Below are 14277 nucleotides of genomic sequence, written 5' to 3' on the forward strand. Positions count from 1 at the left end.
TACACATTAATTCTAATTTCTCATTGTTAGATCTAATTAGTTGCAATTTAAATTTCAAATTTTAATTTTCAAGTTTGATCTATTTGCAAATTTTAGAGTTTAATTGCACAAAAACCTTAATTTTTCATTTTGAGAAAATTAATCTTGTGAGGTGTAAAATTTTAATTACTTATTTCAGATCTGATTTCCATTTAAAAATTGTAATTCAAATCTGTTTCTTTATTTTGAAAATTCAGCGGTTTAATCATAAAACCCTAATTTTAAAGATTTTTTCATTTTCGACCTTTGACTGCAATTTTGACCGATCTAGACATCTCCAAATCGGCTATTTTTTGGGATTCGACATTAAAATCATAATCTCTATCATCCTTGAAAATTTTAAAAAAAGTTGGTTGGACTGTGTGCGATCCCGCCATGGTCCTCGACTTTTTTCCCAAAATTTTGGGAGACGGAATTGACTGTATTTTTCTGCTCAGATTTAGAAAAGAAACGTACTTTATAAATTTTATCACTCTCTAAGGTCAAACACAAATTAAAAATTCATCAAATTCACATCTTAAAATTAATTTTCATAAAAAACTCCTAATTTTAGATTTTTTTTTCCAGCAAATTCAGATTTCACTTAAGAGGCTTTTAATGGAAATTAATAAATTGGATTTACTTTCTCTTTCACATGTGATTATATTAATTTTTGCATATATTTATCATGTGTCAGATAAGATTTTCTTCTATTTCTTGTTGCTTCTCTTTCTTCAAAGCACTTGGTCATATTGTGTTGTTAGGATTTCCAAATTATTTTCTTTTCAATTAGATCTCAAATCTTTCATGTATCATTTATGTTGCATCATGGTGATGTTGTTAACAAAATGCATTTCCTATGTTAATCATCTTAAAGATTTTGTAGATCCTAAACCTAGAGATCCTAATCTTTGTACCTCTCCCAGGGTATCTTGTGTGAAAGAAATGAGATCTAATGCTTCACCCAATGATCTTTCTACAAGATAGAAAGCATTGGAAAGTAATATGGATCCATCTTCTTTTTCTACCCACAACCTTGAGCAAAGGGGGCAATATGACATCATCAACATTCTTACATCTTTAGATCCTCCTTATTCTTCTAGGACCTATCTTCAACATCAAAGTCTATGTAGGGAGGATGATGTCATGCATTTTATTCATGACCTTTCTCCTAGCATTGAAATCACTAGCAATGAGCTTTTGAATGATGAAGATATTCCTCCCCAATCTTCCAAAAAGTATAAGCTTGATAAAGGCAAAGATATTCTCATTTCACATGATACTCCTCCTTCATCTGCAAATCCTTTTCTACCTCCTTACACATGAGATTTCAAAGAAATTCATGATCTTGTTCCTCCACCTACTCGATTGCAACATGCCTATAGTTGTGGCTTTCATATAATTACAAAACAAGGTTTTAAAGGACAAGGAATTAGAAAATTTGAGCATGGAATTCGTGTTCCTATAAATCCTCCTATACAAACTACTACAAGAGGCCTAGGAAGTGGTACCCCTCTTTCTATGGACGAATTCCTTAGACTTCAAAACTTTCAATATTACCATCAAAAACAACAAATCAAGAGAGCCCACAAGAATGCTTCTTCGTCAAAGTGTCCTTTTTGTTCATTTTATCAAACTCATGACCATAATGTTGATGATTTCCCTGATTTTCAAAAATCTATTCAAGATGGCATAGACAGTGGAAAAATTATAATTGTGGATAATGAAACCCCTTCTTCTAACAAACCTTCTTCTTCATGGGAAGATGATATTTACCATCCTGATAGATTAGCTGCAAGAATCTATTGGAGATTGAAATATGACAAGAACATTTCCTTTCCTCCTCAAAATAAAAACAAAAATCTTAAGCAAGTGAAAGGTATTGAATATTGCATTTTTCATGATTTATATTCACATTCTATTGGAAAATGTTATGCATTCAATAAATTTGTTCAATTACAATATGATCTCACACACATTTGTCTCACAGAAGATCTAGCTATCTTTCTTCGTAAAAACATCATACCTTAGCACTTCCTTTTCCGATCATGTTTCTCTTCACGCTATGGCATAATTAGCCCATTTAATGAGGGCTCTTTATCATTAGTAGTGGTAGTATTTTACTTTAACATACTTTGGGGCAGCAACATGAAGTCTATTTCTCTTCTTCTTTCTGTACATTTATCTCTATCTTTGTGCCTTATTCATTATTAGATCTCTTTTCTTGCATTGAGCTATTCCCATGTGAGCATATAATTGTTCTTTGGTTTTCCTTTTTGCTTGGAGAGGGGCATCTTTAATGAGTATTTCATTACTTCTCTTTCCTTCATTCTCTTGGAAATCTTACCTCTTCTATGGTTTCGATTATTCACGAGTATGATATCCCCCTTAGCAAGGAATGATCTTTTGAGAAGCATGTATCCTTTTCTTGAGAGGATTTTGTTCCACTTGGACATCATATCACTTGAGACTAATCACCATCAGAAATGTGTAATATTTCTCCTTGTTTTCTTCACTTGGGGGGCAAGGATTTTCGCTCCTTTTCCTTGTCTCATTATTTCCTTTAGGGGCTGCATTTTTCATATGTGATTATCATTTATTACAATGGTATGCTTTTTTGACTAATCCCCCTTGGGGAATATATGATGCTTATTCTCTCTTCTTGTCGAAGATTACCACTTCTTGAGATGTGTGTTTTACATTTAATAATGTCTTTTCTTGCATGTGTCCATGTAAGTTTATTGCACATTTGCTTATGTTTAATCTCTCTCTAGTAGATTATGTAAGTTCTTCTCATTATCCCTTATCTTGGGGGGAAATGATCCTTCTCTCTCTTTCTAGGTAACCACTTTTCTCTATTTAGTGTGTGTGAGTTCTATTACTTGATGTCATTCCTTGCGTGCAATTCTTGGTTGTTGGCTCAAGGATTATCTCTTATAAAAGAGGTGTTAATCCTTGATTACAATCTCTCTCACACTTGGTAATGTAGATCTATGATAAATCCAACCATCCCTCTGGGGGCTAAAAGCGAGTCATCCCTCATCAAGAATCCCTTTCACCTAGAAATAGGAGGAAGGATTGCATTCTTGTTCTTTTCTTTTATTGTTCTAGAAGATGTTATATTTGTCTAAGACAACTCCTCTTGGGGGTAGATGTATTTTTTAAGAAAGATCTCTTCTCCTCCAAGGATCACCTTTACACTTACAACAAGATATCTCTTTTCAACTATCTAATCCTTGTTTGAAGAATATTCCCTCTCTTGCTTCGATTTATGACATTGTTGCATGGCAGATATCTTCTTTGTGATGAAGGTAGGTATCCTTGCTCTTCTTTCCTTAAGATATCAACATCAACCTATGTTGACATCTTAAGGGGGGGCCACCCACACTGCTCCTTTGTACTATACTTCTCTCATGCATTGAACGGTGGGACATTCTTGGAACCAGGGGGAAACCTCTTAGAGAAAGATGTCATCACTTTTTGAAGAATGGAACATTCTTGGAACCATAGGGAAACCTCTTAGAGAAAGATGTTGTCACTTTTTGTACAATGGGCCATTCTCAGAACCAGAGCACGGTCTCTTAGAGTGAGACGTCTTCACTTTTTCTTGTCTTTTATAGTTTGACATTCTTGGAACTAAAGGGAAACCTCTTAGAGAAAGATGTCGTCACTTTTCTCTTATACAATGGGTCATTCTTGGAACCAGAGAAAAGTCTCTTAGATTGAGATGACACCAGTTTTCTCTTCTACGGGGTGATTATTCTCAGAACCAGAGCATGGTCTCTTAGAGCAAGATATCACACTTTTCTTGACATTTGTACTATACATTCTATATAGGTTGTAGCATACTCGGGCATAGAATCCTATGAGGCACTTCAAACCTCACTTGCACACACGCGCATGAGGTTTAGTGGAACTAACAGAGTTCTCTCTCTCTCTCTCTCTCTCTCTCTCTCTACATGGATCACCTAGGCAAGCTCTAGGGGAGAGATTTTCCATGTCCTTCTCTCCATGGATCACCTAGGCAAGATATAGGGCTGAGACATCCATGGTTTCTTTTTTCTTCGCCTTTCTTCTCATGGATCACCAAAGTGTGTATTCATGTTCTCTCTCTTCTTCCTCTCATGAACTCATAGTTTTACTATTGATAGTTCATGGATGATGTCCGCTTTGTTCTTTTATGTGGTCGCTCATGTTTATGTGATGGAATTGGTCTTTGTGTCTTGATTAGTTGTTGAGACATCTCAGCTCAAGATCTCTTTGGCTAGTTAGTTTGTCGTCCTGTGTCTGGTTCTTGTCGTGTGTCTTTTTGCGCTTTGTCTTTTGTTTTGTGTGACTTGTGCCTTTTTGTTTTGTGTTCTCTTGCATATGTTGAGGTGAGTTAAGACCTTAAGATTGGGGGCTTTTTTCTCCTTGATATTAGTGGTATCTTATACTCCTTGTGGTTTTTCTTTGCATCCCTCATCTTCATCTCTCTTTTCTTCTACTTTACTGGTAGTACTAGCGTGAGCCATACTCCCGCTAAAGTGGGGGCTAAATGTAGTGTCATAAAATTGCGACCCCTACAATTTTAACCATATTTGGGGTCCTCACCTTGGCGACGACATCCCCTCCCTTAACTGAGACCTATTTCTACATTTCTACCCCTTCTCCTTTTATCCTTTATGTCTTGTGGCTAATTTGTAGCCCAAAATAGGGCAGGACAGGGGCGTGGTGCCCCTGTCTCCATCTTCTACGATGGTCCTATTTGTGGGTTTCCTAGTCTCCTATGCAGTTCTTGTCTTCAGGGTTTATTATTCCTCTTTCTTGGCCTTCAGTGGTTGAAAGTTAATCATTGAGGCATGTATAAAAGGGAATTCAATACCCTCATTTAGAGGATATAGGATAGATGGATGGATAGCGCATAGACAAATGACATATGATAAGAGATAGAAAGTATAAGGAGAATATACAAGATTTCAAGGTCATTATCAAGCGTTCAAGTCTTCTTCATTCAACCATTGGAGCAACATTACAAAATTTATTGGCAAGCATCTGTGTGTGTTAGGGTTTTGTCTTGTTACATGCCATTTCATACAACATTTGTGATTACATTCAAGAAGCAAAGCAATCATCATCAACACATTGCAGATCTACAAGGTATACATCTCGATTGTTTATGTTCAAGAATTTGCAATTACTTTCTTTCTAGGTTGATTCCTTAATTGGGGTTTGATTGAGGCAAACCCCTATCCACAAACCCCCTTTAGTCTTTTTTGTGTGTGCAGGTTGTAGGTGCACAACTGTAATTGCAGGTTTCGACTTCATTTGCAGAGACGAAAGAACCCTTTTTGTTTCGTGGATTTTGCGGCGGACCATGTACATTCCCACCACAGTCCCAATGACTTTTCTCTGAATTTGAAGGGTAGATCCATATCAGTCTAATTATCTCAGATCCAAAGTTATAGCGCGATCCTGAACTCGTAGCACTTCATTTCAATCATTTTCCCTCTCTTTTCCTCATAGTCAACAAGTCAACTTTCTCATTTACAAAAGAGGGTAAACCACACATCAACCCCTTGCAATCTACTTAGTATTCAAATCCTTGTCTCTCTTGGATTTGGATCTAGTGGATTCAACACCTCTTTTAAATGGAAAGTTATTCCCAAGTGAAAATCATCCTAGTGGCTTCCTTTCTCTCTCCTAGGTGGGGAGTCACTAGGATCCAATTTTCCACTTTACATGTTTAATCTGATATTGTTAAGGGGGTCAAAGAATTCTTTGGTGCTAAGAATATCCTCAAGGATCTTAATGCGTCCTTCCTTGTTCTTATCCCTAAAGTGTCGGGTGTGGATTCAATGGACCTGTTTAGACCAATCAGTCTATGGAACTCCTTCTATAAGATCATTTCCAAGGTTCTCACATTGAGACTTCTCACTTTTCTTCTTAAAATTATTTCTCCTCAGCAGAATGGGTTTGTTCGAGGAAGGAAAATCCTTTATTCAATCATCACAGTACATGAGAATATTCACTCTTTGGAAGCATCTAAGAAGCATGATTTTCTGATGAAATTGGATCTTTCTAAGGCCTATGATAGGGTGAACTAGTGTTTCTTACTAAAGGTGTTCAAATATTTTGGGTTCGGGGAGAGTGTTATTCACCTTATTTATCAACTAATCTCTACTCTTTATCTCTCAGTTATTGTCAATGGTTCTCCGACTCCCTTCTTCAGACCATCCAGGGGTATCAGATAAGGGGACCCTATTTCCCCTATTCTTTTTATCATTTTGCCTGAGTGTCTGGGAAGGTACATTAGCAAGCTTGTTTCTAAAAGTCATATTAATGGGGTCTGCCCATCCTTTGCTAATTTGGTTTGCACTCACCAACAATTTGTTGATGATACAATCCTTTTGGGCTTCTCCTCAATCAAGGAAGCAATGACTCTTAAATCTACCTTGAATAGCTAGAGTCTAGCCATGGGCCAACTTATTAATTGGGCTAAGAGCTCCCTATTATTTATCAACTCTCTTGAAGATAGACAAATTCATATAGGTAAAATTTTGGGCTACTAGATCAGCTCGCTTCCTTCAATTTATTTGGGCCTCCTCTATGCAGTAAACCTCCTGATTCGTTATGGAACAACTTGGTGGACAAATTCCACAAGGATCTTTCTAGCTCGATAGGTGCTCTTTTAAGCCAAGCTAGGAAAGTCCAACTTCTGAAGTCCTCCCTTCAGAGTCAACTGGTTTATTCTTTAAGTCTATTTAGAATTCCGGCTAAATTTGTTGAAGCTATTGAAAAAATTTAAAGATATTTCCTATGGTCGGGTGTGGAGGAGAGAAAACGAGTTTCTCTCATTGCTTGGGACAAATTTTGTAGGCCAAAATGTATGGGAGACCTCGGTCTGAGAAGCATAAAAACTCTCAATAAAGCTATCCTCGCTAAACAAGTTTGGAGGATGTATGGTGAGAATGGCGAGTGGAACTCAATCTGGAGGAACAAATATTTTCACTCTCAATCGTCTTTTGCTGATTTTGTATCTTCCTTTGAAACTCCTACAGGTCATGTGATTTGGAATAGCATAGTTCAAGCTAAGAAGACTGGGAGTATAGGAAATGTCTGGTCTATTGGAAATGGTAGAAACATCAAATTTTGGGATAATATTTGGATAATGGAGACCCCTCTTAGTGTCCATGATGTTTTCTCTCCTTTCTTGCAAATCTGTAAAGAAAGGTTTGGTATTATGGTTGTTGATTATTGGCATTCCAATCAATGGATAAATTTGAATAACATTGATCCTCGGCTTAATCCTTTGATGAAGATTCTCTACTCTATTATTCTTATCACAGACTCTGAAGATAGAATTATTTGGGCCAGTGCCCCTTTAGGTAATTTTTTGGTGGCTTCTATTGTCCTTATGCTGTCCCATTCCCAGGAGCCCTCCCCTTGTTGGTCTAAAGCCTGGATCTAGGGTCTTATCCCTAAAGTAAATATCTTTTTTTGGATTCTTCTACAAAATAAGATTCTTACCACTGGCAATTTATGCCAAAGGGGATTTTACTATCCTAATAGGTGTTATCTCTGTCTGAGTGAAGAAGAATTAGTTAACCATATTTCGATCCACTGTGCCTATTCCTCCCAAATTTGTTCCCAAGTCTTGTAGATGTGGAATTTGAGCTGGGTTTTCCCCTCCTCTATTCAAGATTGCTTCAGAGAATGGACGTTGTTATTCTTCCAATAAATCCATCAAAATGCTGTGGGATTTTGTTTTTCCCCATGTTTTATGGGGAATCTGGAAAGAGAGGAACAATAGAATTTTTAGAGACTCTATGTCTCCCCCGAAAGTGGTTTTTGCTAAAATCAGGAGAACTATTATGGAGAATTTGAATGTTGTTGGAAATCTTCATCCTCCCAGCAGTGAAGATGATAATTCCATTTTCAAAACTTGGAAAATATCAGCTAATTCATCTTTGGTCCACAAGAAAGATAATAGATAAAATTGTAAGTGGAAATTTTCACTGAATGGATGGGTTAAAATCAAATTTGATGGGGTGGCCATGGGTAACCTTGGGCCGGATGGGTGCGGGGGAGTGATAAGAAATGAATGTGGCCAATGTAATGCGGCATTAGCGCACTCCTTGGGATGTCGGACTAATCACTTAGCTGATTCTATGGCTTCTCTTCAATCCCTTCTTCTAACTAAAAATATGGGATATAAAAAAGTTTGGATTGAAGGGCACTCTAACAATATAATAAGATGCCTTAAGGGTCTTACCCCCCCTTCTTGGACAATCGACAATATCATAATTTTAGCCAAAGATACAATTAACTCTTTTGAGAAATTCTTTATATCTCACGGCTACAAAGAAGTTAACAGTATGGCAAACTGGATTGCTAACATGTCGGTGTGAGCTGATTAACCGATTCGTTGGCACAGTGAGCCAAATTTTCCCCATGAAGCACGTGCCATCCTTAATTATGACAGGATTTATAGGAAAGTGGGAGTTCTTATCGATGATTACAATGTACACTCCAATGAATAAAATTATTATTTGGGAAGGGTGGCCTTTGATTGATGGATCGAAGATTAATTCTGAAATGACCCCGCATGTTTTCTGGGTTTTTCTTGCTATTTTTAGCCTTGGGGTTTCTAAATTTTGCAGATTAAATTTCATCTTGGGTTTAGATCTGTTGTTGTTTTTGGATATTGAGGAGGTTTTGAATAGTGTTGTTGGAAGTGTGATGGGAGGAAATAGGAAGAGAATGGAGCCCCTATCCTGTGATGAATGGAAGCAAAATCCTAAGGTGTGGGAGATTTTGGATGCTGGTAATATGATTGGCTTCATGGAGTGCCTGCAAGGCCGAAACCCCTCCATCACCAGAATCTTTAAAAAACATTGGAAGGACGACATGATTACTATCTGTAGAGGGACAGTGAATATCGACGAGGGTGTTATTGTTGATATTACTAGTCTCCTCGTTGATGGTAGTAAGTTTTATAGAGACTAGAAACTTACCGACTCTTCCATCAAGAGATTCCCCGAAGAGGAGGTTGGAAAGACCAAATTAGTCAAGTTCACTAAGACCTACTACTCTCCCAAGGAGATAAAGAAGGTCTGGAGGTGGGTTTTATTTGCAATTATGCAGTACATTACTCTGGATGGGAGGTTTACTCGGGTCTATGGGTATCATTTTGTGCTGTTGAATCATTTTTGTCATAAAGATAAGGTATCCATTCCTTTCTATCTTCTTTGTTCTCTGAATACTAGTATTAAGGATGATAGGGATAATCTAGATAGTAACCCTGCTCTCCATGAAGGGTTAATGGTGTTATTGTATGATTATGCCAAATCCACTTCCATATAATAAACCATTTCTGACCATTCTATCTCGGAAGAGGACACACATGATTCAGATGATGAGGAGGAAGGGGGGTCTGATACAGAATTAGAAGAGGATATGAACATGACTACCATTGTTAAGAATACTGGCAAAGGTAAAGGCAAAGAGATCATCGTTGGGTCTGCCAAGAAGAATTTGGGGAAAGTGACTAAGAATAGAAGCAAGAAGAACCAAGAGGAGGAGAGTTGGTATGAGGAAGAAGATGACGATGACGAGGGTATGTAGATGGAGAATGAGGATGAGTGGGTTGCCTGTCCTCCAAAGAAGAAGACAAATATTACGCCCTCCATCTCTGAAAGAATCCTAGGGGGATGATGTGGGCAATTCCAAAGCTCCCTCCCCTCCTCTATCTTCTAAGAGCCATGTTCAACCCATTGATAGTATGCTTAAGGACGCGGTAGGTGAGGGTTTTTCTCCTGTCAATGACAAATCCCTGTTGTTGATCTAGAAACCCCTGGAGAAGAGTCTAGTTTTACGGACCTGAACAATGATAGTAGAGACCCTACTATCAATGTCCTGCAAACTACAAAGGATGGGGCACTAGATTTCTATAGGGTAATGAAACAAGTCTTTGTTGAGGTCAAGGACATAAAAGCCAAGCAAAGTGCTTCCTCCAACAAGATTGAAATTATTGAAGCCATGAGCGCTGGTAAGATTATCTCTCTCCCTGATAATTTGAGGGAGCCAACAAAAGTGGTTAGCGATGTTGAAGCCATTACTAATACTTATGGCTTCAATTTTAAAGCGATGGAGGCTAGGTTTAAAGATCTGGAGAGGAGGGTTTCCAGTTTGGATGGTACCCTCAAGAAAATGAGGGAGCAGAGTTATAAAATTCTCAAGGCCTCTACTGAACACTTAAAGATCTTGATCGCCAATTTAGAGCAGGTCAACGAGGAGAAAGCTATTGTTGAATTTATGGAAGACAAGGACATGATCCCTTAAGATGCTTATGTTGGCCGAGGTAAGAGAACACATGCAAGTACCAGGAAGAAGGCATTGCATGCTAATAAGGACATCAAAGAAATTAAGAGTGTAGTTGCCTGTATGGATCAACTGGAGTTGAAAGTTGTGGAGCTCCTTAAATGTTTTAATTAGGTTTGTCTCTTGGCGGGTCCTCTGTTGTCCCTGGTGCGCCTGTGTGTTGTCCTTTTGCTGGTTTTTGATCCTTCGCGGGCTTTTTGTCTGTTTGCAAACCTGTTTTATCTTTGTTTTTATGTTCTATCTATGTGGGTCTATAAGGTTCAATCTTATTATGTAATGCTATAAAGGGTTTCGGGGTCCCTTCAAAACTAATTTTTCACTTTATCAAAAATAGTATACACACAAAAATATGAAAAGTAATAAGAATATCATTGATTCATTTCTAGAAAGTCTTTGAACAAATTTCAACAATCTTACTCTAATTGCACTAAACGTGGTGTGTTTACAAAAGGGAGTAAATAATCTCACACTTAATAGCTAAAACTGACCAAATGTGAAACATTTCAACTCAGGCAGCTATGTTAGATTAATATTGTAACTGTCACAATGCTGTTTAAAGTAACATGCCATCTCCATGGAACACCTAGAATAGAACCAGTAGCAGCATAGTTTCTCTACACTCTTTAATAAATTGAAAAATATACAGACCATTAGTTTTTCTAATTCCAACTTCCTACAATCTGCAAGCACTACCATTTGAAAATGCCACCATCCAAACCAGCCCATACCCACCTTAAAAAACTACAGACTACGCCTTCAGTTATAGTTATACTATATTTTGCCAACAACCTATGTAAACATACTATATGAATGAAATGATTGAAATTGAGATTCATCTTCTTCATCACAACAAATTAAAAGACACTACCACATTCATTAGTCCATAGGGAAACAAACGAACTTGAAATGTTCTTTTTAACAATTCATCAGTTTGAACAACAATAACTCCCAAATTTTACATATCAAAACATAAGTGGGATGAATATAATCAAGTTTATGTATTACAACATCCCTTTGACAATACAACAGTTAAAAATGATCAGCTCCTATCTTTAATATGTCAATCTGGAAAATAATTGAGCTGTGATTCTATTACTCATCTATCATTTTTCAATTTTCTTTTTCCCATGAATGTTCATATTTGACCCTTTCCTGACTTCCGTCTATCTACTATTTCTTCCAAACATCATTGTTATGATGTGGACAGCGTAATATGGTTGAAAGGAGAATGCAGAATGCATAGTGAACGAAGTTGTGAGAGTCATAGTGTCCACTGGACATATGAACTAATAAGGTGCTCATTCAATTTTCCAAAGCATCCACATTAATACAACTATCCCAAGGGATGTAACTATGCACAAAATTCTACCCCAAAAGGAGTAGAAAATATTAACCCAGAGGCCATTATGTTTGGAGATGGGCTCCAAAGTTTTGGTAGAGAAAATTACTGCCAAGAAGAACACGACAACGGCTAACGTAGCCCAGATTGCTGACATTAGTTGACCATTAAAGGGAATCAAAACTAACATTGAGAGGAGGGCACCTATAACGGAGGCTCGGACATATCTCTCGTCCTCGCTGAAGATGTAATTTTTGGAACGAAGAATCATAACTAATATGGCTATGGGAACGCCTAACCCCATCACCCTCACAACCTCTGCCACCCATCTATACTCTGATTCAACGTAGATGTTAACGGCCACAGCAAATGCTGCGACTAGCGCTACCAATGCTATCCACAATCCTTTTAAAGAGGTCTTCACGAGGAGGGAGTCTTCTTGTTTGTCATAAATGGCATAAATGAGAACAACTGCTGTTGATATTGCACTGCAGAACGCCAACGCGTCACATAGCATAAACACAACGAACCATTTCTTATGTTGACCTGTTAGCGGCAGAGTGAATGCTGCTTGGAAAGCAACTGTGGCGATCAAAACAGCATTTATTGAAATCATTTGATTTTTCTCCCCCAATTTTCGAGTAGCGAATGGCCTCTCTAATGTTTCTTTGTCCTCCATCTTTGCAGTCTTCCTTCCGCCATTCGCTTTTAGCAGCCTTTCCATCTGCAACAAGAAGACGTTTGTTAAATAAAATAGGAGTATGTCGCGTTACAAAACAACATAAAAGTAGTCAATGGAAGGTTTTATGATGGAGATATTTTCAAAGTAAGTGGTGGTTTTGGATTTTTCTTATAATTTTTAATTGAATAAAACTGATTAAATGATTCTATGTTGAATATGTAGGAGTTGAATAAATCCTTCATTGATGTGGGCTCAGTCTAAATATCACTCCTAGATAAAGCGAAAAAAAAGAAAGATAAAATATGCTATCACTTACACCAGAGAAAAGGCGTTGGTCGTGGCTCATTTTCTCCAACACTATGTCTAACGGCGTTTTGCCATGATTATCAAGATCGTTGATGAGATCCTTTGAGATTATTGATAGCATTAAAGTTTTGATGTGCCTCGAAATTTTTTCAAATATTTGAACTGCCTTCTCAGCCGCCAAGTGAAGAACATTTCTCCCGTCGTTATCAACAATTTCTAAGCAGTCTCGGCCATAAGTTAATATCTCTTTTACTAAATCCACATTCCCTTCTATCACTGCTATATGGAGAGCCGACTGGTGATTTCTATCCACCTTATAACACAAAGTTATATCTTTCTCCAAAAGTAGTTTTGCAATCTTTGATGGTTTTTTAACATAGGCAAGGCTGTGCAGTGGCGTCCTGCCAAAATTATTAGCTTGCATAAGAAGGTCTGGCGTTTGATCTAAAAGACTCTCAACCACATCTGCAAAATTGGATTAAGATGTACACAATGAGAGGATTAATAGAGATGAAACAAAAATCAAAGTCAAATAGACAATCAACAAAAAAACAAAAAAACAAAAAACCTTTGTGGCCGTGGGAGACAGCAACGTGGAGAGGTGTGTGGCCATCGTGTGCTCTCCTGTCATATTGAGAGGACATTAGAGGAAGTAGTTTCAATATAATCTCCTCATGACCTTCCTCTGCAGCTTTGAACAAAGCAGTTTCACCGGCTTTATTCGTAATACTACTCAATTCAGCACTTTGGCGTAACAAAGCATCAACTATTTGGTAGTGTCCTCCTTTGACTGCTTCATGAAGAGCAGTGTTACCTTGTAAATTTTGGGCTAATACAAATTGACCACTTTCTTCATTCCCCAATTCCATATCGTCGGTGAAAAGTTTGAGCAACATTTGAACAATTTGTAGATGGCCGTAATATGCTGCCAAATGAAGGGCTGTATTCCCTCCTGGTGTTAACTCGTGGAGAATACTAAGAGGGGTGTAATAGCGATCCATTTTTAAGGGTGTACTGCCTCCTGACGGGATTTCTTCATGTCTTTTATTGATCAACTTAGTGAGAGCAACCACATCGCCGCCCGTAACAGCAGCGTAGAGTCTTCTGTCCATTTCTGCAGAAAGACGAATATATATCAAATCTGTGGAGTACGTTTAAGTGTTCCAAACATTGTACATTAATGCCAACTATGAATGTATTTGTAAGGAGTTTTTGGCAACGTGTATTCAGCAGGCACGATGCGCGTTTGACATTCACTGCGACTCAGTCTTTTAACACATCCAGAATTTAAGTCCAACATTCTAGAAAAGAAATTTCAATCAGAATATGCTTCTTAAACACTTCAGGTAAGACCCGTATCTGAATGCTCATTGCTCGGAATCCACGAAAATATTATTGTAACTATTGTATTCAACAATAACTTGTCATGGCTTGCGAAATGGAGGCCTAACAATTGTGAGAGGAGTGTTGAATGGGCTTGCGGATTGGTGATCCAATAATTGTTGAATCAATTTTGTTTATCCCTTTGTATTATTATTTATTTTTCCTCGTCATTGACCACGAAGTAACT

The 14277-nt window shown here is 37.6% G+C and overlaps 1 protein-coding gene across 1 annotated transcript; it reads right to left on the bottom strand.

Moving 5' to 3' along the window:
* Positions 1-11678: 11678 nt before the first annotated feature.
* LOC131073881 (ankyrin repeat-containing protein ITN1-like) lies at positions 11679-13819 on the bottom strand. The gene is made up of 3 exons (XM_058010385.2): positions 13276-13819; positions 12718-13172; positions 11679-12443 (listed from the first exon to the last, which is right to left on the bottom strand). The coding sequence occupies exons 1-3, from the start codon at positions 13817-13819 to the stop codon at positions 11679-11681; spliced, it is 1764 nt and encodes a 587-aa protein (XP_057866368.2).
* Positions 13820-14277: the final 458 nt, after the last annotated feature.

This window comes from Cryptomeria japonica, chromosome 9 (genome assembly GCF_030272615.1).
Source record: "Cryptomeria japonica chromosome 9, Sugi_1.0, whole genome shotgun sequence".
Taxonomy (NCBI): domain Eukaryota; kingdom Viridiplantae; phylum Streptophyta; class Pinopsida; order Cupressales; family Cupressaceae; genus Cryptomeria; species Cryptomeria japonica.

Coding starts and splice junctions, on each gene's coding strand:
- LOC131073881 (XM_058010385.2), bottom strand. CDS start 13,819: ATGGACAGAAGACTCTACGCTGCTGTTACGGGCGGCGATGTGGTTGCT. Junction 13,173..13,275: donor TGTCTCCCACGGCCACAAAG/GTTTTTTGTTTT, acceptor CCAATTTTGCAG/ATGTGGTTGAGAGTCTTTTA. Junction 12,444..12,717: donor ACCAACGCCTTTTCTCTGGT/GTAAGTGATAGC, acceptor TTCTTGTTGCAG/ATGGAAAGGCTGCTAAAAGC.